The sequence below is a fragment of the Linepithema humile genome, chromosome 2 (genome assembly GCF_040581485.1).
Source record: "Linepithema humile isolate Giens D197 chromosome 2, Lhum_UNIL_v1.0, whole genome shotgun sequence".
NCBI classification, from domain to species: Eukaryota; Metazoa; Arthropoda; class Insecta; order Hymenoptera; family Formicidae; genus Linepithema; species Linepithema humile.
The window spans coordinates 10,932,418-10,958,315 of NC_090129.1; the positions used below are offsets into that span (position 1 = coordinate 10,932,418).

Genomic DNA, 25,898 nt, shown 5'->3' on the forward strand with positions numbered 1-25,898 from the left:
TACAGTTAAATTACGCACCTCTGTTGTCTCCGATAATCCAATTTTGGAAATAGTAGATATGTCGTTGTGAGATAAAAAAAGTTTATTTACTGATCTGAGTTTTAATTTTTCCAAGTCTGGCATTTGTGTTAACCGATTATGAGAGAAATTCAAATAAAATTTCGTAATTGTTTTAACTGATTTTGTCAAATTTTGAATAAAATGAATGTCAGGTTCTCTTATATTGTTTGGCACATTAGTTAAGTTTTTATGAGAACAGTCAAATATGAACCCAGCAAACACTGAATTTAACTGCAACATAACATGAAAGTAACATGTAATGTAACAGATGTTACACGGTATTTATATTACATTAATATAAATTTCTTTTTTAGACGCAATATAATAGCTATTTCATAGCTGTTACATTGCTTTGTTAGCTTCTCGTTATTTAAAAATAGAAGTAATGTAACATAAATATAACATATTATACAACAAATGTTATATTGATTTTATATTAATGTTATGAAACCTGTCATATAACAATTATTTTGATATTGGTAAAGAAATTTGTATTATAATGTTTCTGCAATAATTTAATTTATTATTTTCAATTACGCGGGATTTATTAGTCATTAGCAGAAACCGGATACGGACTCTAATGTAAATAGCTAATATTACGTTATTTACATTAGGTTATTTAACGGTACTAATGGTATACAGCGCGCGCATTGTCTTCTATGCGCGCGATTGGCTCGTACATTTTATTGCGCCGCGTGCATTGCTTGTACGCGCGCAATTGGACCGTGAGAGCTACACGACACTTGCGCACGCGTGCTTTGGTGATTGATATGAAGAAGCATTACAATCATGAGAAGGAATCAACCTCGGTGTCAGCAGGATCATCGGCCATTTTTAGACCGTTCAAGAGGACGACTATTGGCATCGAGTCCAATGTATAGAATCCGAGGCCGGACTCGTCACGGTTTTCTTCATCGACGAGGGATACAAGGAGCAGTACAAATCCAATTTGCTGCATCTCTTGGAGAAGATATTCTGCATCCTTCCTGCTTAGGTGACGCATCTGGGCAACACAAATCTATCTGGACATCATTACTGCGACGATGTACGACGATAAGCTCGTGGCCAGATTCCGCGAGCTAGTCTCGGACACGGATCTGCTTTTGACGAAAGTCATCAGAATAGCATCCGGTGGAATCCCGGTGGTGGAGATATTTAAAAGAGTCGGACCGAATAACATACTGGCCTCCATTAATCAAGCAGTGAACTTGGACAGCCAGCTATTAAAGTAAGTATTCGTATCTTTGTGCCATTTTAGAGACATTCTCGAAGTCCCAGCCTTTTAAAAAATACAAAAAAGAAACGATTTTTTTTTTGCCTAACAAGATAGAAGTCCCCCTTAATGAAGCTTTCTCTTTGTGTCAAGAATGCATCGTCTTATTGTTGTGTCTTTTATTGTATATTTTATAACTAGGACATACGTGCGCACGTGTAGCGCGCGCCTTTTTTCTTTTCTTACAAACTGTCAAATGCAATCATCTCTGACAACCGATCGATAATAAATGAAATCATCTACGCGAACTTGACAATAGATAAATCGATTGATAATCGTCACGATGACAACGAAAAGAAACTTCAAAAGTAAATAATAATATGCCTTTTTTTAGAGAGGGATATGTCTGTTACATTTGACTTGTGTTTCATATTTTTTTGTATTCTGTTCCACTGCTCTTGCGTTCTTTAGTTTTTAAGCTTGATCGTAAACGCTTTATCATTACATTTGCAGAGTCAACGAAGACAGCAACAATAATATCAAGACCAAGAAACGCGTGGAACGCAAGAATTCTCGTGCTCTCGAGCCTGTCGGCAAATTGAACCCGCCCACGATTTCGAATATCGGCCAGTACTTTGATGTTCACATAACGTTGGCCGCACATTCGGGACACTTTAACGTGCAACCATTAAATGATGCGAATGAGCTGAAAGTACGTACAAAGGCATATATTTTTTGCCTATGTTGAAGCTTAAGCAGTCAAACAAAATAAATTATTATATCGGAATTTTATCTTTTTCCAGGCAATGATGGAAGATCTGCAAAAGTGCTACATCACATACGATGGTCTACCATTGGAAACTGTCAGCAAGGGCATGCTCTACGCGGGGATATTCAACAATGACTGGTACAGGTATGCGATCTCGCACATCTCTGTCTATAGATCTATAAATTTATATAGATAATACACACATCATTTTACAGTTACGCGAAGAAAGAATAGTTTTTCAATTAACTCACTTGATTTTTTTTCAGGGTATATACGTTACCAATATTATCAGCGATAATGAAGTGTCTGTGTACTTCTGTGACTTCGGTGATGTGACGATAGTGCAACACAGTAGTCTGCAGCCGTTGAAAAGCGAGTTCCTAAGATTGCCGTATCAGGCAGTGAAGGCGAAACTTGTTGGTAAGAGAAAAGCGCTCTTCCCACAATTGAACTCGACTTGAATTATTTTTTCAATGAGTTTTAGCAATAACTTTCTTTTTTTTTTACAATAAATAAGAATAGAATCAATGAACAACGACTGGTTGGTAGGCGATTGCGTGAGGTTCAAGGACTTGGTGCTGGACAAGAACTTCGTCTCGGTGGTCGTCGAACCGGCGTTTGATCACTTCTCTCCTGCTAACACCATGCTCGGCTTAAGATTGATCGACGTCAGCACCAAGAAAGACATATACATCGACTGACTGTTGGTGGAAGAGAAGCGTGCCAAATTCATCGATGGATTGGAGAAGAATCTTTCGTCGTCTAGTTAGCTCGTTGCAATTGGTTTGTAAACGACAGCAATATTTTCTTTATGATCGCGTTATCTTCTTATATACACGGCGTTATACCGTGAAACGTGAGTTCCTCGTAAAAGTACGATACGTAAATAACTAATGGATCGTAAATCGAATGATACGTAAATGATACTTTTTTTTCTCCTTTCACGACACGGTATAATGGAGCGTGCGAGTATTATATATATATATATAATGAAGTCAGGTAATTTTTTTAATGGTATTTTTATGCAATTAATATTCAAGTATATATACAAATTTTTATAGCCTTGTATAATATAATTAAGGCTGTTTTACAAGAGGTAACCTTAAACAGCTGTTTTTGCCTCGTTGACAGCAAATTGATCGTATGCGTTGCTTAAATAAAATCAGGGAATATTGATATTCTTGTTCATATATGGCCTGAAAAATCGATTTTTTCAAAATTTTACCCTGTTTATACCCCTTAATGAAGCTTTCTTTTTGTGTCAAGAATGCATTGTCTTGTTTAGGATTTATCATCTTTTGGTTCTTGATAAATTGTTATTTATAATACTAGAGTCTGTAAAAATATTTATCATCTTTATTTAGAATTTTACATTGTCTTATTTATACTTATCGTTTGATTTAAATACACACACACAAGATGTTCCATATCTATCGTAACACCCATTAATTTTGATGTTTACATTTTCATCTCAGAAATAATCTCAAAATCTGACATTCAAGGGTATTGCGATAAGTCTGGAACACTCTGTATATATTTGCATACACGTGTGTGTTACATGCTTTTGTTTTGATATTCAAGTTTTTCATACGTGTTATTTTTTTAACAAATGCTAGACGTCTCTCACATTGTGCGTGTCAAATACGTATGCATTTTTATATATTTCTTTATAAATTTATGTATTAATAAGATTAAATGCTATAATTATCTTCAATTTTTTCAGTATTACAGTGGCGATAAACAGCGAGCTGTAAACTAATTTAAAACTTTTGGCAACTGTTAACTGCGGTGCAGACTTTGGGACACGATTAGAATTCCGTTGTTGGTAAGTAACTTTTTCATAATTACGATATTTAGATTATATATTTAGGATACGATATTAGATTATATTTTATAATATTTACAAAATTATATATTGAAACTTATGCAAATTGCAATCTATTTCAATTTTAATATTTTTATGTTGAAAATTTGATGTTCAAAGATTATAAGAGCAAATGGAAAATTAAAAATTGTTAAGAAAGTTTTTACAAAGTTACTAAAAAGTTAAATACTTTGTACTTGTATAATTATACTTTGTATAATTTAATAACTGACATATTAGTACTAACAACAAATCTATACTAATCTATAATTGAAAATATTGTATATATATATATATATATTTTATATTTGTTTATTATTTTTTTTTATTTTTTTATTATAGTAATACATCATGCCTAAAGATATTCAGTTTTTATGCAAAAGGCGAAAGAATCAATTAATAAATCACGAATTAAATAAAGTTCTTAATTATAATACTTTGCATTTAATTAAATTGGATGAGGCGTCTAGTGCAATGACAAATACAAAAACAACTATGATTAATAGTGTTGAAACGTCTAAAATTAACATTTCCCAAGATGAAGACGAAAATAATGAATTATCAGCACAATTGCTGTCAGATAACGAAAATGTTCAGCATAACTCTGAATTGCAGGAAAGTTTTTCAACAGATAGCGAATGCAATAATGGTACAACTTTAACAGAAGATTTACAACAATTCATAATTGAGCGTTGTATATCACATAATACTTCAAACAAATTACTACAAATTTTGAGGAAACACGGTCACGTTGAATTGCCTACTGATGTTAGGGTTTTAGTTAAAACACCACGCAATACATCTGCAACTTTTATTTCGCTGGGCAGTGGTAAATATATCCATTTTGGTCTTGCATCAGGTTTGAAACGATCAATAAAAATGTATTCAAATTTTATTAATGATAATAACATTAAGATTAATATTAATGTTGATGGGTTGCCAATTTCAAAAAGTTCTGGTAGTCAATTCTGGCCAATAATGATTTCTATTCAAGATATTGATATATATACGTTGCCAGTTATAATTGGAGTTTATCACGGTATGTGCAAACCAAATAATTGCAATGATTTCTTAGCAAACTTTGTCGATGAATTGGTATTACTTTCCAAAAATGGTATAATTGTTTCCAATAAAAAATATGTAGTTATTGTAAATGCAATAGTATGTGATGCTCCAGCAAAATCATTTATTACATGTACAAAAGGTCATACGGGATATTTTGCATGTTCTAAATGCATTCAAGAAGGTGATTTTGTGCGAAATAGAGTGATTTTTCCAGAAACAAATAACGCTTTACGTACAGATCAGTCATTTAGAAATCGGACTCAATCCGAACATCATAATGGTGATTCTATTTTAGAGAGACTTTCAATTGACATGGTATTGCAAATTGGATTGGATTATATGCATCTTGTTTGTTTAGGTGTTATGAAACGAATGTTGCAATTATGGGTCAGAGGAAAAAAAGATGTCAGATTAGTAACAGGTGATGTTGATTCCGTTTCACATGATTTATTAGCGATAAAATATTGCATTTCATCCGAATTTTCAAGAAAACCTAGATCTTTAAATGATGTAGACAGATGGAAGGCAACGGAATTCCGTCAATTTTTGTTATACACGGGTATAATTGTTATGAAATCTGTGCTATCTCCGTATTGTTACAATCACTTTGTTACTCTTAGCATTGCTGTAAGGATATTGGCTGATCCTCAATTATGTATTTCATTCAATGATTATGCGAATTCATTGTTAATATGGTTTGTTTCTAATTTTGGTAATATCTACGGTGATGAATATCTGTCTTATAATGTTCACAACTTGCTTCATATAGCCAAAGATGTACAAACCTTTGGTTGCTTAGATAATTTTAGTTGTTTCAAATACGAAAATTATATGCAGAAAATAAAACGAAAATTACACCAATCCGGAAAACCTTTAGAAGAGTTGTCCAATCGTATATTCGAAGAATCACAGCTTCCAATCCAACCGTTCCGCGTTATGCAATATCCAATCATTATTTTTAAAAACAACAGAATTTCTTATCTACAATTTCAAAATTTCAAAATTGGTATAAATGAAATTGATAATTGTGTTTTAATAGATAACAAGTCGGTGGCTTTTATTTTAGAAATATTTGAAGAAAATAATGTTTTATTTGTTCTTGCGCAGTGTTTTTTAAATCCAACTTCTTTTTTCACAACACCATGTCCTTCAGAAAGACTTGGCATATTTCAAATTGCAAAGAATACGACTTCAAATACTATTAAAATTCCAGTAACACGAATAACCAGAAAATGTTTGAAAGTTAAAAATCTTTCTGAAGTAGGCTCTTACATCACAATTCCGCTTTTACTTACTGCAACAGAAAATACTGTTTAATTGCAATACCATATCAAATAAAAGTTTTTTGGTTTTTATCGGTCTTTATTTTTCATTATGCTTATATAGGTCATGGTCTTTATTTCTTGTTATGCTTAAATAACATTAAAATTTGAATTTATATATCAAGGTTGTTGTGTTACAGAGACAATTTATCTTAGAAACCGGCGGAAATAATCAGAAATACACTGTTTTCGATTAAGGTTTATCGGTTTTTCTTGGTTTTCTTATTTTTTTATGCTTATGATCTTGAATTTTTTTTAAATGACTGATCTGTACGTATTGATCCATTATTTGTAAACATTTCTTATTTGGTTAAAGTCCATCGGTTTTTATTGGTCTTAATTTTTTTTATGCTTATTGGTCTCAAATTTTTTTCTTATTATTGGTCTTGAATTTTTTTTATTCAACATATTGGTCTTACATTTATAAATATTGCTTCATTGGTCAAAGTTCCATCGGTTTTTGTTGGTTTTAATATTTTTTCTTCTATATTGGTCTTACATTAATAAATATTTTTTTATTGGTCAAAGTTCCATCGGTTTTTGTTGGTTTTAATATTTTTTCTTCTATATTGGTCTTACATTAATAAATATTTCTTTATTAGTCAAAGTTCCATCGGTTTTTGTTGGTTTTAATATTTTTTCTTCTATATTGGTCTTACATTTATAAAAACTGTAATTTATAAATTTATAAGGATGATTTCTAATAACAAATCAATTGTCTGATACAATCCGCACTGGTTTACACTCTATGAGGGCTTTGGCTTCCAATTACGTCGGTGGGTGCTGGGACTGCCAATTTTTAAATGACAGAGTCCGCACTGACGAGATTTTCAGAGTCTTAAGCCAGTGGGTGCTGGGACTATCTCTTTTTGGAGGTAGAGTCCGCACTGGCTTAAACTTGATGAGGGCATTGGCTTCCAATTACGTCGGTGGGTGCTGGGACTGCCAATTTTTAAATGACAGAGTCCGCACTGACGAGATTTTCAGAGTCTTAAGCCAGTGGGTGCTGGGACTATCTCTTTTTGGAGGTAGAGTCCGCACTGGCTTAAACTTGATGAGGGCATTGGCTTCCAATTACGTCGGTGGGTGCTGGGACTGCCAATTTTTAAATGACAGAGTCCGCACTGACGAGATTTTCAGAGTCTTAAGCCAGTGGGTGCTGGGACTATCTCTTTTTGGAGGTAGAGTCCGCACTGGCTTAAACTTGATGAGGGCATTGGCTTCCAATTACGTCGGTGGGTGCTGGGACTGCCAATTTTTAAATGACAGAGTCCGCACTGACGAGATTTTCAGAGTCTAAGCCAGTGGGTGCTGGGACTATCTCTTTTTGGAGATAGAGTCCGCACTGGTTTAAACTCTATGAGGGCTTTGGCTTCAAATCACGTCAGTGGGTGCTGGGACTGTCAATTTTTTAATGGCAGAGTCCGCACTGACGAGATTTTCAGAGTCTAAGCCAGTGGGTGCTGGGACTATCTTTTTTTGGAGATAGAGTCCGCACTGGTTTAAACTCTATGAAAGCATAGATAGATTTTTCACTGCTCAGATTGAATTTTGTCCTGTATCCTTATTGCACTCGTGATATATTGCAGCGTAAATTATTGAAAATTAGATGCAATAAATTTGATTGCATGTATTATAATGTTTCATATAAAGGTAATGTGAATTAAGAAGTTTTTTAACGTTAATAATGAACTATAAAAAATTTTCAAAATTAAAATTGATTCTTTCGTGTTTATCAAATAAACACTGAATATATCTAGCGGATTTATGTACAAGGGCACTATTTGGTATTGAGGTAAGTGTACAAAATAGCAAAGATTTAGTAACATTTATATAATAAAGTTTAAAATTGGAAAAAAGTTTAATTATTCGATTAAAATTATTAACATAGAGAATCGTCCAATTATGTCGCTTTATTTATTCCTAAACTGACGATTTGGAAATATGAAACTTTTATTAATTTTATGAATAAATTCTTCTCAATCAAAATATGATAAAATTAGTAAAAAGATTTTTATTTCTCTAGACCTTATAAATTGATATGTTATTTTTTTTTTAGATTACATTAAAAGATCATGGCCAAAGTAAATAAAGAAACAAACTACGCTGTAGTAAAATTTTTGTCGGATGGAACTTTTTCTGAAATTCCAATATTGTGGCTCATTCAACATAATAATATAGTTCGTGAATGTTGGTGGCCACCACGGACAGCCAATTGTGCAACGCTAATAGCAAATTGTGCTCATCCAAATAATACGTGGAAACGATATGACGTGAACTTTATAAAATATTGTAGTAAGTATTTAAAGATTTTTATATCTTACATTGCATAATAAATAATACAAAATTAGATTTTTGAACATTTTCACGATTTTACTAAATACTATACTTTCTTTTTTTCATTGCAGCATCTCTTGAATCCGCTCGGAAAAATGCATCAGATGCAAATTATGAAACAACAGATGAAGAAAGATTAGGACGAGGGAAAAGGCAACATATTCCTTTCAATTGTTGCAGTAGTGAGGAAGAATCTGACCCATGTGCAAATAAAAAAAGTATGTATTATATGAAAATTTAATGTTTATCAATATTTGAATTAATAATTCAATTACATAAATATTAAAGTGTAATACTTAAATGATTTTTTTGCACAATTATAAATGTTAAATAAAATTTATTGTTTTATTTACAGAAAGCCGCTTGTATTCGAATGCAATATCAGCATCACCCTTGTATCCTGATACGCTCAGTTTAGAATATGAATATTCTAATGCATCTATATCAAATGCATCTATGTCGAATGCATCTATTTCCAATGCATTCGTATCAAATGCATCTATATTAAATAAATCACAATCAAACGCAATCCCAACCATATCAAACGCAAGCGACTATGCTATGGCAGCAACTGCACAACAAGGTTAACATATAACAATTATAACATATAATAATATATAATTCGCAATAATTGTATTATAAAAAATAATACGTTAATACATTTTCAGAACGAGAAATGGAATCACATGTTGCAAGTAATATAGACCTCAACACACCGATAATAATAGAAGGTACGTTATTGAAAAAAATAATAAATAAAGTATTGACATAATAAATTTTTATTGTTATATATAATGGATTTATTAAAATATTTTAGGATTTGAAAATACTAATGATTTGCAAACTGATATAATAATTCAAACATAACAGGTAAATTTTTAAGATTGTTTATAATGTTAAAATTTGTGAACGTTTTTATGTATATTTATGTATATTATTTTATTTTGCAGAAATGCTACAGCAAATATTAAGAATGCTAGCCGTATTAAATCTTTCGCATAAAGAAGTCAAACAACGTTTAAAAAAACTTGAGGATGTTGTAAAAACATCCTATCCACAAAGAGCTTCGGATCTACATCAAGATTGTGAAATAATGAAAGAATTCTTACCTTTTACAACAATTGATGCTGTACAGGAATTTGACAAGGTATTATTACGTACGAAGGAGATAGCAGTGCAATTTGTAAGTTTATAAATTTTATTATTAATTGTTTAATCTCATAATATTAAAATTTTAATTTGTATATAAACATTGTTGTGTTACAGAGACAATTTATCTTAAAAACCGGCGGAAATAATCCGAAGGACAGCATACATCGAAATCTGAAGAAAATCTTCAGTAATGAATGTGCGATGCAATGTTCTTGGAAAGGGTTACGAAATAATTTTCGCATTTCTAACTTAAAGGTGATAAATATTCTAAAAGGTATGTTAATATATATTCTTAAACTTATAAATAAAAATTTCTAAATGTTTTCATTAATGTATTGTGTTTAATTTTTGCAGGAGAAATAACATCGCAGTTCAGTCTTACAGAGACTGAATTTGATAATATCGCCAGCGAATGGTTTCGCTTTGCCAAGCAGCGAAAGGAAAGAAGCGATAAGGCTAAGGAGAAGGAAATGGAGTAAACACACGTGTGGAGTAGTCAGAAGTATGACTATCAAAGCTCTACGAGAGATGTTGGCCTCATCGAACTTTTTTGTATACTGCGGGGTAAACTAAATCGTCGAATTCGTTTATAAATGTAATTTTTTTTTAATGGTTAAAAATTATTATTGGTCAATTGGTTTAAACCTGTTTATCGGTCTTAATCTTTTTTTGTTTATAAATGTAATTAATTATTTTAATTGGTTAAAAATTATTGGTCAATTGGTTTGAACCTATTCATCGGTCTTAATTTTTTTTTCATGCTTATTGGTCTTAACCCTTAGAGGACGGGGATGGTTTTCGAACGATTTCTAAAGTTTTCAATTTAAAACTTTGAGGTATATGTCATAGTAATATATATATCGGCTTCCCGTCCTTTAGAGGTTAGTGTTATTCATTACGTTCTTTAATTGAAATGATTATTAATAGTTGAAGAATTATTATTTAATAAATTTATAAGTAAGATAACAAATCAATTGCCTGATACAGTTCGCATTGGCTTAAACTTGATGAGGGCATTGGTTTCCAATTACGTCGGTGGGTGCTGGGACTGCCAATTTTAAAATGACAGAGTCCGCACTGACGAGATTTTTAGAATCTAAGCCAGTGAGTGCTGGGACTATCTCTTTTTGGAGATAAAGTCCGCATTGGCCTCCAATTATGTTATATTCGAAAGTTATTTGTCACATATAAATAATCTTAAGTGCATAAATGTTTTTCTTAATGCTAGAATTACTGTTAACTTTAAGCTAAATTAGTGAAAAAATGTTACATGTTGCAATCCTCTTTAATGTACATATTATATAATATAAAACTGATGTAAAATAAAAAAAAACATTGTAAAATAAAATATTTTTCAAATTATGATTTGATTTTTCTATTATAGCTTTTGGTTATTAGCCTGTAATAAATGCAACTTTCAGAAATAACAGAACTTTGAATTAATTCTAAGCAAAACTAAATGAAATATTAATTCACAAAAATATTTTATTTAGTTTTGCTTAGAATTAATTCACGGATCTGTTATTTCTGAGATTTGCATTTTTTACAGGCTAATAACCTAATTTAATTCCTAACCTAATAAGAATGTAATTATTCAATAACAAATCTAATAACAGTTTTATAACAACTATATTGCATGTTATTTGCATGATATATCTATTTTATATAACAGTTACGTGGCATTTTAGTACCGCGTTATATTTATGTGATAGAACTGCAACAAGCCTGTGAGTGGGAAATTACAACTAACAATTGTATTACATGTAACATACATGTTACATTACATGTTACATTCTGTTTTATTGTTGCAATATAGTTGTTATATATCTGTGTTTGCTGGGAAAGCTTTATCATGAGGCTTCAAAAAGCAATCGCACTTTTCGGGGCATATGGAATCTGTGTTTTGTACTTCACAGGTTAAATTTCTAGAATATAACCGGACTTTTTTTAATTCTTTTGGACTATGACAAGTTAAATCGTGTAATTCTATCTGAAAATAGCGTCGAACGTTACTCATTTCCTCTTCGTAATAACGTAGAAAATCGTACACGTCACAATCACAATTTAATGGATTATTTTCCACTAATACTCTAATGCTACGATCAGTTTTTGTTCTTATTTTTGTGATATCTTCGGCATCGTGTAAAAGGATATTTTGTATTTTATTATGAGTCAAATTCACTAGAACGTTGTGTGATGAAAACAGTAAATCTTCAGTCTAAAATTAAAAAACAAAGGTGAAACCGTGTGAGCTTCGGCGGACGCGGATTAGCTCGCCGGAATCCAGGTTCGGTCGGTTGGGGGTATGTCAAATAAACCAAATACTCGTTTATCAGAAAAATAATGAAACAGTGTTTATTGAGAAAGATGTTGATACGATTTGCCTCGAATGATCTGCTACAATGCTCGTGCATACATGCGAAGCGTGCGTAAGATGAATTTGAAATAGTATATAAATTAGCCAAATATCGGTGAAGTAATTAACAAGTGACAGCGAAATAGTTCTGTTAAAGTGGCGTGAAATGAATACAGAGTGGCGTAAAGATAAATGCGGAGTTTCGTTACTGGTAAAATAATTATTTGAGCAACGGTGGAATAATTATTTTTAAAGCGGCGCAGAATATAAGTAAAAACAACGTGAAAATAAATGCAAGATATCGGCAAAGGCGAAATAATTATTTAAGCAATGGTGAAATAATTATTTTAAAGCGGCGCAAAAATAAAAGCGAAAGCACGTGAAAATACATGCAAGATATCGGCAAAATGAAATAATTATTCGAGCGGTGGCGAAATAATTATTTAAGGCGGCGTAAAATAAATGCGAAGTATACGTGAAAATCAATGCGAAGTATCGTAATAAAGAAATAATTATTTGAGGCGACGGTGGAATAATTATTTAGTGTGACGTGAGGCGTCCTGGTGCGGTCGGCGAGAGCGCAAGCGCGGGCGATCGTGTCGCAACGGTTGGTACGAGACGGAGCGCTCGTCGGTGAGTGCGTTCGTAGTATCGCGAGTCTGTTCGATCGTAGATCGATGCGGACTATTCGGCGGCGCGGATTGGTCGACGCGGTGTTGCTTGCCGGACGGATTATCGTTATGAAATCCCGGCGAATAAACGCGGTGTGCGGACTTAGGCTGCCGATTACGTTCGGCGGGAGTACGAGGATGCTCGTACGAAGACGGAATTTAGAATAGCGACCTGGCTAGGTATGCGGAAATACCCGCAATACAGAGTTCGGTGGCCTGAAGGAACCAAGTACGCTTGGCGGGTATACGAAGATATTCGTATGCGGGAGCAAAGATTACCGAGGACGCTCGGCGATACACGAGGATTCTCGTGTGCTGGTAAAGGCATAGAGTCCGAGTATGCTCGGTCGGGACTACGAGGACACTCGTAGCAGGTTTGTTCGCTGTCGATCAGCGAACGGAGTCTGGTGAGAAGACGTTCAGCCGGGCCTCTTTTATACCCGGCTGGCGGCCGAATGATTTCGAATCGGCAAGCATCGGCGGTTTCGGCGGCGAGTCCCCCACAATACGGAATTTCGGAACGGTCGGGTGTGGGGGATTTTCGGCGGTTGACCGCCGCTGTTTTTGATGCGAAATTTATCGGCGCGCGATGCGCCCTTGGTGGGCTACGGACGATGTACGGTCCGTAGCCGTAACGATGCAGCGGGCTGCATCGTTACATCACCCCCCTTCTTGGGGAGCCGGAAGCCTGCGGAGGCAGCTGACGGCTGGCGAGGAGTCGCCCCTCCCTGGAGAACAGGAGCTTGTATCTCCTGCCGTCGGTGGTCCGGAGCTTATACCGTCTCGACTTCATTACCGAGAAGTACGGTATTGCCGCGAATGCTCGTGGGGCGTACTCCACCATGATGGGTGGTGGAGACGCCGGATCCCATCTCGGCGGCGGCGGCGGTGGTGCAGCGGAGGCCGGTGGTGGCCATATGACGGCGGTTGCTGGCGTCGTTGTCGCGGCGGCTGGTGTTGGCCGGGATGCGGCGGCTGCGGGTGCGGCAAGGGCCGTTGGCGGCCGAGTTCCAACGACCGTCTGAACGGCCATTGGCGGCCGAGGTCCAATGACCGAAGTCGTCGGCATTGGGCCGCTCCAGGGTCGTATCCTTACGGCCCTGGTCGGCTTGGTCCGTGCGGTGGTCGGCGCGGTGGCCGCGGATCTTCGCTCCGGTAGCGGCGTGTGCGTGGCATTGCACACGTCGCCCGGAGACTTCTGCTTTCTTCGTCGCGGCACCGGTGGTGGTGGTGTCGCCAAAAATATCGCCTTTCGGCGGTTTTCAGCGTCGGAACGCTGTATTAACGTCCCCACTCGGGGGACGGTGCGGAACGGCTGCGACGTCATCGCGGCCTGTCGAGGCTCCTCGGTCAAGAGGGCCTCGATTGCGCTCAAGATGTTCTTTGTGCTCATCTTGAACAAGTGATCTGGCTTCCTGGAATCGGCCTTTATATAGTCCGATTCCCCGGAATTGCGGACTTTATCTTTAACTGGGGGGGTCTCATCCCCGTTTCCCGGTTTTAAGTCTTGCGCGTGGATGCGCCTTAGCCATCGCCCCCTCTTATCACGCAAATCATATATGACGGGGGTGATGATCCGGCCTACTTTGTAGGGGCCGGTGTACTTCGGCGCGAGTTTGGCGTTTACGCCGGCGGCCTTGTTCGACAGGGGGTGCTCGCGGCGCCAAACTGTCTCGCCGATTTTGGGCCGCCAATCGCGATGCCGCAGATTATAATACGGTTCCTGCCGTTGGAAGGCTCGTGCGAGGTTTCCTGTCATTAGCTCCCGGGCCTCGTCTAGATGGCGCCGCCAGGTGGTAGTCGGAATTGGCGCGTTCGGGTGCGTTCGGTCTTCCGGATTCGGCGGTGCTAACTCGCGCCCGTAATTTGCGAAGGCGGGCGTAAATCCGGTGGCGTCGTGCGCCGCGCTATTGTACGCATATTGTAGCGCGAGAATGTGGCGGTCCCACAGGCGATGATCGCGTTCGACAAACTGCGCGATCATAGTTTTGACCGTCCGATTGGTCCGCTCCACGGGGTTGCACTGCGGCGTGTATACTGGCGTTGTGCGATGCGTTATGCCGAACGATTTTAACAGGCCGGTGAATTGGCGCGATACAAACTGTTTCCCGTTGTCGGATATGATCATCTCGGGACAGCCGTGCCGATATATTATGCGTTCGGCAACGGTTTTACTGATCGTTTCCCCGGTGGCTCGGCGCAAGGGTTGTAGTTCGACCCATTTTGTAAATCGGTCCTGTAGCACGAAGAGCCACGAATGCCCGTTTGCAGATCGCGGCAGAGGCCCCACCAGGTCAATCGTGACCTGTTGCCATGGGGCTGTTACATTGTGCGCATGGGCGCGGCCGGCGGGCTTGCCCTGATAGGGCTTGTACGCGAGACATTTTTCACAGCTCCGGACGTAGCGAGCGATGTCTCGGAACATGCCGGGCCAGTAATAACGGCGGGTGACGCGGTGGATCGTTTTTGAGACGCCTAAATGCCCGGCGGTCGGTTCGTCGTGGAACCGCTGGATCGTTCTCTCTCGCTCGGAGCGAGGGAGACAGCGCTTCCACTGTTCGTCTTCCGTATGGTCACGGAATTCTAAGTCGTGGCGTATATGACGGTAGAGTTTACCCCCGCGTATGGCGTAGTCGGGGTAACTCTTCGGTTCTCTCTTTATTTTTTTAATTAACCCGCGGTACCAGGCGCAGGCGGCTGGCTGAACGGCGCAGACCTCGGGTTCGCGAGAGAGCGCGTCGGCAACTTTATTCAACGCTCCGCGACGGTACTGGATATCGAAATGATATTGCTGGAGCTCGAAGAGCCAGCGCCCCAATCGGCCGGTGGGGGTTTCGAGGTTTTTGAGCCAACGCAGTGACTGATGGTCCGTGATCACCGTGAAAGAGTACCCCTCTAGGTAGTCTCTCATACGGCGGATTCCCCAGACGACCGCGAGGCATTCTAGTTCGGTAGCACTATAGTTTTTCTCGGCGGCGTTTAGTGTGCGGCTTGCGTACGCGATTACGCGTTCGCCCTCGGCGAAGTTTTGTGTCAAAACGGCGCCGAGGCCGTAGTTGCTTGCGTCGGTTTGTAAGCTAAACGGTAACCGGAAGTCGGGACAGGCGAGTACGGGCGCTGTTATTAATGCCCTCTTGAGGGCGTTGAAGGCGTTTTCCTCCTCCGACCCCCATTGCCAGCGCGCGTTTTTACGGGTTAGCCGCGTGAGCGGCGCGGAGAGGGTGGAAAAGTTTTCCACAAAACGGCGGTACCATGACGCCATGCCGAGAAATTGGCGGACCTTCCGGATGGTAGTAGGAGCGGGCCATTGAGCGACCGCGCTTATTTTAGCGGGGTCGGTGTGGATGCCGTCCCGTGTTATTATATGGCCGAGGTAGGCTAGCTCGCTTCGGCAGAAGTGGCACTTTTCTGGGTTGAGGCGTAATTTGGCCTCTCTGAGTCGCCGAAACACTTCGGCTAAGTGTCGTAAGTGTTCGGAGAAAGTGGCACTGACGATTATTACATCGTCTAGATATACGAACACATTCGGTTCCAACGCGGGGCCTAGCACGGTATCGAGGAGGCGCTGGAAGGTAGCGGGCGCGGAATGCAGCCCGAAGGGCATGACGCGGAATTGCATTAGCCCTCTCCCCGGAATGGTGAACGCGGTAATAGGTCGGCTCTCGACGGTTAATGGCACTTGCCAATACCCGCTTTTTAAGTCGAGCGTGGATAGGTACTTTGCTCCCCGTAATTTATCCAATGTGGCTGTTATGTGCGGGAGGGGGTAGGCGTCGCGTTCGGTTACGGCGTTGACTTTTCTAAAGTCTATGCAAAACCGGGGTTTGCCGTCCTTTTTTTTTACTATCACCACAGGCGAGCTCCACGCGCTCTGTGATGGTTCGATTACCCCCTCTCGCTCCATTTCATCAACCGCCTCGTCGATGATACTTTGCATGGCCGGGTTACGGGGGCGGTACCTCTGTTTAATCGGTCGGGTGTCCGTTAATCGCAGGTGATGTTCGATTCGGTCGGTAGGCCCGGTGATGCCCTGAAATAGCGCGAGTTCCCGCTCTAGGAAGTCGCGTAATTGTTGCGTTTCTTCCCCGGTGCGCGGTGTCAGGCCGTCGGATATCGCGCCGATGTTACCGGAGAGCGCGAGTTTTGGCAATGGCGGTGGCGGTAGCGTTATCCCCAGATAGGCCCACAGATCTACCCCTATCAACATCTCGGTCCCCAACGCCGGAAGTACTTGGAAGTCGTGAGAGAAGCTCTCTCCTTCCATCTGGATCGTGAGTCGAAAACTCTCGGTGATTGGAGCGGATCCGCCGTCAGCTACCGTGACGTGTTCGCGTATGGCGCGAGGGCGATAGCCCTTTCCTAAAACGTATTCGGCGATTGTTCGGTTAATAAAAGACCGGTCGGAGCCCGAGTCGAGAAGGGCGGTAATTATCTTTCCGCAGCACGTGATTTCAACGTGTGGACGCGGCCGAAAGATAATTTCTAGTAGGGCCGGTCGGCGGCCGCCGTCGCCCCGGCCCGCGTGGCGTTTCCCGCCGGCGGATGACAATCGCGAGAGTATACGCCGTCCTTCCCGCACTGCGAGCAGAACTTGCGAGGCGGCTGCTTGCAATTGAGCCGAGTATGGCCCCGTTGCTTGCAACGCCAGCAACATTCCTCTCGCTTATACTCGGTGGTAGCCATGCTCCGGGCTTCGGCGGGCTTCCGGTCGCGCTGCCGGCGTTGCGCGATGAGCTCCTCGTATTCCGCGGCTCGATCGGATAACTCGTCGAAATTGATCGCGTCGTGTGGACGAATATATAAACGGTATTCTGGATCCATATTTTCAATTAAGAGATCGAGCGTCTCTGCTTCGGAATACCCCCCCGCGCGGCGCGCGAGGGTGAGTACGGCGGTCGAGAATTTCGCGAAATCTTCGTCGGGTAGCTGGCGGCGGTTCGTGGCTTCCTTACGAAGGCGGGCCTGGTAGCGTCGCGGAAGATAGTGGCCGCGAAATTCGGCCACAAAATCGGCCCATGTTGCCCACGCGTGGCGTCGGTTCCGGTACCACAATAGTGGTTCGCCTTTTAGGATCTCGGGTAGGCCGAGGAGGAGGTGGTCTCCGGAGTATCGGTAGATTCTTCGGAGCTCCTCAATTCGCTCGAGAAAGGCGATTGGTTCTTTGCCATTGAAATGGCACCCCCATTTCCGGATTTGATCCATTGCTTTTGCAGGATCGAACGGGCTGGCAATGGGGGTCGGGGGGTTCGGTGCCGAGTAATAGCTGGCCCGGTCGTCGTCGTCGCTCGGACTTGCGCGGCCCGAGTTACCCGGAAGTCGCAATAGCGGAACGTTCAGAGTCGCGCGGACCTCAGTTTCTGCTGGCTCATCGGTCGGAGGGATGATATCCCCCGGATGTGCGCGAACGTATTCACGTAACCGTCGGCGGAGATCGTCCAAGTTGCCGTCGCATTCGAGCTCGCGGCTCTGTAATAATCGCGCCACTTCGGAACGCGGTAATCGTTGTATCCACGAAGTCATTGTAAGCAGATCTTTTTGACGTACCCCTTTATCTGGTCCCTGTTCGGGCGCCATGAAACCGTGTGAGCTTCGGCGGACGCGGATTAGCTCGCCGGAATCCAGGTTCGGTCGGTTGGGGGTATGTCAAATAAACCAAATACTCGTTTATCAGAAAAATAATGAAACAGTGTTTATTGAGAAAGATGTTGATACGATTTGCCTCGAATGATCTGCTACAATGCTCGTGCATACATGCGAAGCGTGCGTAAGATGAATTTGAAATAGTATATAAATTAGCCAAATATCGGTGAAGTAATTAACAAGTGACAGCGAAATAGTTCTGTTAAAGTGGCGTGAAATGAATACAGAGTGGCGTAAAGATAAATGCGGAGTTTCGTTACTGGTAAAATAATTATTTGAGCAACGGTGGAATAATTATTTTTAAAGCGGCGCAGAATATAAGTAAAAACAACGTGAAAATAAATGCAAGATATCGGCAAAGGCGAAATAATTATTTAAGCAATGGTGAAATAATTATTTTAAAGCGGCGCAAAAATAAAAGCGAAAGCACGTGAAAATACATGCAAGATATCGGCAAAATGAAATAATTATTCGAGCGGTGGCGAAATAATTATTTAAGGCGGCGTAAAATAAATGCGAAGTATACGTGAAAATCAATGCGAAGTATCGTAATAAAGAAATAATTATTTGAGGCGACGGTGGAATAATTATTTAGTGTGACGTGAGGCGTCCTGGTGCGGTCGGCGAGAGCGCAAGCGCGGGCGATCGTGTCGCAACGGTTGGTACGAGACGGAGCGCTCGTCGGTGAGTGCGTTCGTAGTATCGCGAGTCTGTTCGATCGTAGATCGATGCGGACTATTCGGCGGCGCGGATTGGTCGACGCGGTGTTGCTTGCCGGACGGATTATCGTTATGAAATCCCGGCGAATAAACGCGGTGTGCGGACTTAGGCTGCCGATTACGTTCGGCGGGAGTACGAGGATGCTCGTACGAAGACGGAATTTAGAATAGCGACCTGGCTAGGTATGCGGAAATACCCGCAATACAGAGTTCGGTGGCCTGAAGGAACCAAGTACGCTTGGCGGGTATACGAAGATATTCGTATGCGGGAGCAAAGATTACCGAGGACGCTCGGCGATACACGAGGATTCTCGTGTGCTGGTAAAGGCATAGAGTCCGAGTATGCTCGGTCGGGACTACGAGGACACTCGTAGCAGGTTTGTTCGCTGTCGATCAGCGAACGGAGTCTGGTGAGAAGACGTTCAGCCGGGCCTCTTTTATACCCGGCTGGCGGCCGAATGATTTCGAATCGGCAAGCATCGGCGGTTTCGGCGGCGAGTCCCCCACAATACGGAATTTCGGAACGGTCGGGTGTGGGGGATTTTCGGCGGTTGACCGCCGCTGTTTTTGATGCGAAATTTATCGGCGCGCGATGCGCCCTTGGTGGGCTACGGACGATGTACGGTCCGTAGCCGTAACGATGCAGCGGGCTGCATCGTTACAAAGGTATTGTCATATATTCATCATTCACAAAAACAATTTCATATATGTAATATACACAGTGTTCCAAAGTTAAATGCTCAAACTTTGTCACAGTATGTTCTACGATTATAAATAACTGATTTATTATTAATAAATCGGTTTCGCTGTTAATATATTACGAAATGAAAGTAGGTCAGCAATGTTTATCTAATAAGTTTATTGTTGCTATGTTTATTATTTGAAATTATCGAAGGTAATCAGTTTCGATGAATGAGTGAATCTATGTCAGTTTTGAAATTAGTTTATTCTATCAGTACATGGTAAAATTTCATAATAAAATGTGAAAAGTGTTCTGGAACAAAAAGTTCCGCAGATATGATTTTTGTATATGACTTCTGCAATGGAAAATCTCGAGTTGCAAAGGAATATCAATGAAGGTTCTTTAATATATTTATTGATCAAACTGGTGATGTTTAATTGTTTAACTTTAAAACACCCTGTATATATCACTTTTCAAGGTGCTGTTTTAAATACTTACTTTTATAGTAGATATGTTGTTATAGCTGAGATCCAATGTCTGAAGTTTTTTCATTTTTATCCAATCGTACAATATTTCGGAAATGCTATTGTTAACTAAATATAATTTTTCTATGTCATTGTCAATCCATATGTCGAATGCATGGGACCATTTAGATAACGTAAGATAATTGTGAGACAAGTTAACAATCTTTAAATTTCTTAAATCGTAAAAATTATAATCGGAAATAGTTCTTAGATGATTTCGTTCCATATTTAGTTGTTCCAATTGGAATAAATTATCAAATAAATTTCTAAAATATAAAAAAGATTTCTGTATCAGTAAAATTATAAAACGTAAGCAATTATTATAATTCATATAATAAAAGCGATTTAAACATACTTAGAAATGGTAGTAATGCGATTATTTGATAAATTCAATTTTTTTAATTTCTTGGTATTTTTGAAAATATTATCCGGCAAAGCTTCTAGATAATTAGAGTCCAATTCCAATATTTCTAAGTATGACAAATCTCGAAATATTTCTACGGGCAAAGATTGGAGGTAATTGTTACTCAATACAATCTCTTCCAGCGACGATGATCCCCAAAAGAGATCTTTCGGTAAAGTGATTAGTCCATTGTTCATCAGTTTCAAATGTTTCACTTTCGTTAAATTGCTAAAAAATCCATCCAATAAAGTCAAATTTCTCTGGTTGTCATTTAAGTAAACTCTTGCCAATTTTGTATTGTTTCGTAGAAGATCTTTTGGCAGATTTGTAAAATTGTTCCCTTCTAGAAAAAGATTGTTAAGGTTTTCCAGCTTTGCGAATATATTTTCTGGTAAACTGGATAAGTCATTCATTGACACATCGAGGTGTCTCAGAGCGACAAGTTTGTCGAAAATGCCCGCTGGGAACTCGGTTAAATAATTCTTACGTAGATCCAGATGTATTAAATTTGTCAGCTTATCAAATGTGGTGGATTCTATCCGTCTCAAACTGTTATTCCTCAAATAGAGCCAAATTAATTCGGGGGTAAAATCAAAAAATTCAACGGCCAAAGATTCTAAGTTGGTGTTTGTTATGTGAAGGATCTGTAATTTTTGCAAATTGGCTAACAGATCTTTGTTCACATGGTGTATGTTGTAGTTATATATGAACAGTTTTTTCAAATTTTGTAAACCGTTTAGATGATGCTTTTCCAAGGTTAAGTTTAAGTTTTTTTGTGATGCAAAAAATATTAATTCCAGGTCTGTATCATTTAGCATTTGTGCAATGTTTATCAATTTGATGTTCTTAGATAAATTACAGTCATTAATCCATATCATCCAGTAGTCAGAAGCCCAAGAAGTATTATGCAACGTAATATTCCATATGTCGAGATTAAAATTTGACAAGTCCGCTGAGTTGACACAGGTAATCTATGTAAAAAAAAACATTTTTTATGTAAATTTGATTTAATTATTTAAAAGTTAAAAGAAAAAAGAAAAAACGTTTATTTGTGAAACTTTTCATGAACTTGATACAAAATTATTTTTTAATAGTATGTAGAAGTAAAATAAATAGTTTTTAAAATAAATAGTTGTAAGTAAGACATTGAAGAACTTTTTAAAGAAAGATGAAATAGAAAATTTTCTTAGAAAATACTTTGCTGTACGAAAGATATTATGAAATATAAAAAACGTGAATATCGTAATCATGAAAAGTTTAATATTTTTTAATATTCGATGTCTTATAATATTTTTGAATTGTATAATTTAGCAAAAAATCTCTTTGTATCTATATTAGTCGATTTATAATTTTATAGCTTTTAATTTAGAGTTTTATAGTAATATTAATTGTGAGTACATAAAGTTTGAAAGTCATATATCGCACAATCGCAAGAAAAGTGACACCAGTCAAAATTTTTCGAATTTTGTTTTATGTGCGGATTGCGTTCTAAATCGGTTCTTAATCAGGGAAAGTGATAGAAGTTGAATTTAAATACTTTCCGCATGAGACCGATATGTTTAATACTGCCGTAAATAATTAATTTAAAAATTATTGTTTAACCAAGTATAGATATGTGGAATTATTTTCTGTAAATTCAACCTTGCCTTAGACAAATTATAATTAGTGATAGACTTTGAAATAAAAACTAATTTATGATATTATTAATGAAAAACGTTATTATTAAAGCAATTTCTTCTTTCCTCTCTAATAGTTTGATATTTTTTATTTGTATCACTTTTTTTGCGGGTGTGCGATATGTGTAGATATACATACATCAATATGAAACGGTTATGATTGATTGAATACGTACGTTTAAGACATTGAATGCGAGGTTAGTATATAATATTTCCAAAACAGAATTATTATTATTTATTGTACAGTTCATATAAAAGAATGTCAAGTGATCCCAATTTCGACATCGACACTCCTTGTTTGTTGGACATTGGAAAGCAAAAATGCTTATCATAGCGATGAAGTGAATTATGATGCATGTTTTATGACGGGTACTCATTTTCGTCTGATTAACCTATGAAAACTATTGAGTAAATGTATTATTAAATAAAGATTAATTTAATAATTACAAAGAAAAAGAATTTTTTTAAACTTTGAGATACTCTCTGATATTGGATAGATTTATTTCTTAAAGTTTCAAATAAGTCTCAAATAATTAAAAAATCGTAGGACCTGTCTTAAAGACACACTTTGTTTTGCTAGCATTTTGTTTTATAATGTGTATAATATGTATAAGAATTGTATATAAAAATTATAATACATGGATTGGTTTTGACAATTTTTGCACAGATAAGTGCAGTTATTTGTTTACGAATTAGTTAGGTTTAATTTAGCTGTGTATGTAAATCGTGTTAGGAACACAACAGTAAAATTATTAAACGCTGTTTATTGTTTACGTAAGTGACATATAAATATACATGTTCCACTTGCAAATAATAATTTGAATTTTCTTCTTTATTATCTTTAAATATTATAGCAAGTAGGAAGCAATGTTTAGAAAAACAGAAATCGATTATTCTTGAAAATAAATTACATCAACAAATAAAAAAATATTGTATTACCCGGCAATATTTATTTCTTAACGATTGTAAAACTTACACATTTTGTAAACGCATTAATTACAGAGCGAATATACAATTAAATTCTACACTACATACGTGAATTATCATTAACAGAAAGTGACGCATAAATACATTCATAAAAATAAAATTCATACTATTTACTCACCTTATATTATATTAAATACGTTGCAAATGTTTTCGAGCTCCGTTTTTAGATTGCTTTCTTTAATAAAAAATAATGATGACAAATGATGCTGGATAATATTTCTATCTACGAGTATCACACATATGCACTGCTTGGCATGTTCCTTTCACATTTCTGATAGATCAATTTGTTTTAATTGTGAATTATGTTTCTTTGAAAATTATGAAATAAGCAATGGATTAATAAAATGACATAAAAAGAATCATGCCAGATCTAATTAGCAAAATTATAATCACGTTTCACATTCGCAAACAGTATATTTCAAACAATCAGTCATCTGTTAGGTGGCTGATCGGAGCTTGAACACTTTTCTCACCAATGAAAATTGGAGAGTTGTTGCCCCTGAGCTGGTTCAACATGGACTGACTGAGTGATCGCGAACTTTTTTTTTCTCTCTTGACTGTTTCCGCACTTTTATTGTTTCACTGTTATTTAGTTTTTTTTAGCTATGTATAATTATACAATATACAAAAAATGTGTTTAATTGTATGCGTGATACGTAAGAAATTAAAAGCACAAAACATAAATAATTAATTTTTCTTGACGATATTTTTAGACTTTCTAAAACAATTATCAGCATCTCACTTAATTAATCTCGAATAATCAGCAGAATTTCCTATCACGAAACCGCAAAATGAAAGGAAGAAAGGAAGATATGGAGAAAGATTACCTTACTGCGTGCGTTCTAATTTTTTAAATACGAGATGTTTGTCACACTATTATATTTATACTACACATACTACACATACTGATATTTAAATTTAATTAGAAAATTTAATTACAAAATAAGTTAAACAAAAATTAAAACTGATTTAAATTAATAATATTTTTAAATATTTCTATTTCTATTGTTTAAAGAAGATGAACAACATTTGTCAGTGAATAATATATTGTCAATGTTTCTAAATTGTAAGTAACATATTTGTGTACGTATGTATATTTTGCTATATTTCTGCATAACTAATTAAGTCATGCAAATAGGTAAAGTTAAGTATCATATAAGGTTACCCATTTTCAATGCCAACCTAAAATATGTTGAAAAAATTGCATTATTCAAAAAATGTATTATAAAAAAGTTGAAATTTAAAGAAGCGGTAAACTTGTGGCATAACAACACGCACTGCACAATCTTACTAATAACAAATTTTGTTACAAAAAAAATTAATTTTTTTTTTATATGATAAATGTTTTAGTTTAGGTGGCAATTAAAAAATAAAACGTAAAATGTATTAAATAAGTAATTAAAGTTTGTAGATATTTTGAATGTGACAATTTATATTTGCCTCATTTTTGTTATTTTGAAATTGTTTTGACATTTATGTGTTTAGATATATGCAAAATTTTTATAAATATATTTAGCTTACTTATATTTAAATCAATTATTATTCTTTTTTTTCTTTTTGGAATATCTCAATTTTGTCCACTTTCGGAAGGTAATGGCGATTATTAAAAATAATGATATCAATTTAGCGACTCGTATCACAGCATATGCACAGTATTAACATATCAAAACATTTGATCCGTTTCCTTAGCTTTGTGTCGTTTAAAAAAACTTGGAATAAACATATAGATAGGCATTTCACTGTGTTTATCTAATTTGTGAAACTGTAGTTGCGTATTATACTTGCAAACGTTTTTAAAGACTGCCAACCGTCAACCTTATCTCATCCGCTATGTTATGCTGGAAGCCTTTTCATCTTTAGTTGAAGAAACTATTATATTATTATTGGCATGACGACACTAATAAACTGCATGACGACTCTAAGTAACTGCAAACACACTTTACTCTTGTCTTCTTCTTTTATTTCTTCTCTCTTCACTCTTTTTTTATTGTTTTTTTGTCTCATTCATTTTCTTTAAAGATACTATAAAAATATATAAAAATTTTATATAACAATAACATATAATAATCTTGGGAATTTTCAATGAAGAGAGTAACAGAAAAGATGGATAAGAAGAAATGTAAAATGAAAAATCAATGATGTTGCATGCCTGATAATTCGTCTATGGATATATGAAAGAATATATAGTAATGCAGTAAGCAGTAAATAATATATGAAAATTTTTTTTAATGCTTATAAAAAATATTTTTTTAAGATTCGATTAATTCAAAATTAATTGCTTGCTAGATACTGTCTTAATAATTTATACAGGATGTCCTCTACCACTATTGTAGAGCTTGTACATTTCCTTTTGTCTTAAATATTTATGCAAATACGTTATATTTCTTAGGAACTACTACATACATAGACTAAATGTTACTTCTTATGATAGGTTGATACCATCGAGGATGCTTGACTT

The 25,898-nt window shown here is 37.4% G+C and overlaps 2 protein-coding genes across 8 annotated transcripts in view; one reads left to right on the plus strand and one right to left on the minus strand.

Moving 5' to 3' along the window:
• LOC105669477 (protein toll-like) overlaps window positions 1–25,898 on the minus strand; it is a 50,937-nt gene that overhangs the window by 2,719 nt on the left and 22,320 nt on the right. The window contains exons 1-6 of the mRNA XM_067349339.1: window positions 23,559–23,995; window positions 22,630–22,854; window positions 20,730–21,748; window positions 20,349–20,640; window positions 11,623–12,000; window positions 19–267 (exon numbers count right to left, since the gene is read on the minus strand). Of these exons, the coding sequence (XP_067205440.1) occupies window positions 19–267; window positions 11,623–12,000; window positions 20,349–20,640; window positions 20,730–21,748; window positions 22,630–22,830 (2,139 nt within the window). The 5' untranslated portion in view covers window positions 22,831–22,854; window positions 23,559–23,995. Of the gene's footprint in view, window positions 1–18; window positions 268–11,622; window positions 12,001–20,348; window positions 20,641–20,729; window positions 21,749–22,629; window positions 22,855–23,558 lie in introns of the transcript that reaches the window.
• On the plus strand, window positions 262–11,144 carry LOC136997924 (tudor domain-containing protein 7-like). 7 transcript variants are annotated; one of them, XM_067349348.1, is made up of 15 exons: window positions 262–1,288; window positions 1,787–1,985; window positions 2,077–2,186; window positions 2,309–2,462; window positions 2,560–2,825; window positions 3,766–3,867; window positions 4,249–8,088; window positions 8,353–8,588; window positions 8,702–8,848; window positions 8,986–9,213; window positions 9,299–9,361; window positions 9,448–9,500; window positions 9,581–9,813; window positions 9,897–10,056; window positions 10,137–11,144. In XM_067349348.1, exons 1-4 carry the CDS (start codon window positions 1,104–1,106, stop codon window positions 2,376–2,378), a joined length of 564 nt encoding a protein of 187 aa, XP_067205449.1. In that variant the 5' UTR covers window positions 262–1,103; the 3' UTR covers window positions 2,379–2,462; window positions 2,560–2,825; window positions 3,766–3,867; window positions 4,249–8,088; window positions 8,353–8,588; window positions 8,702–8,848; window positions 8,986–9,213; window positions 9,299–9,361; window positions 9,448–9,500; window positions 9,581–9,813; window positions 9,897–10,056; window positions 10,137–11,144. The 7 variants fall into 6 exon arrangements, with proteins under 7 accessions (XP_067205449.1, XP_067205450.1, XP_067205451.1 ...); XM_067349349.1 differs by having other exon boundaries at window positions 2,565–2,825; XM_067349350.1 differs by having other exon boundaries at window positions 2,592–2,825.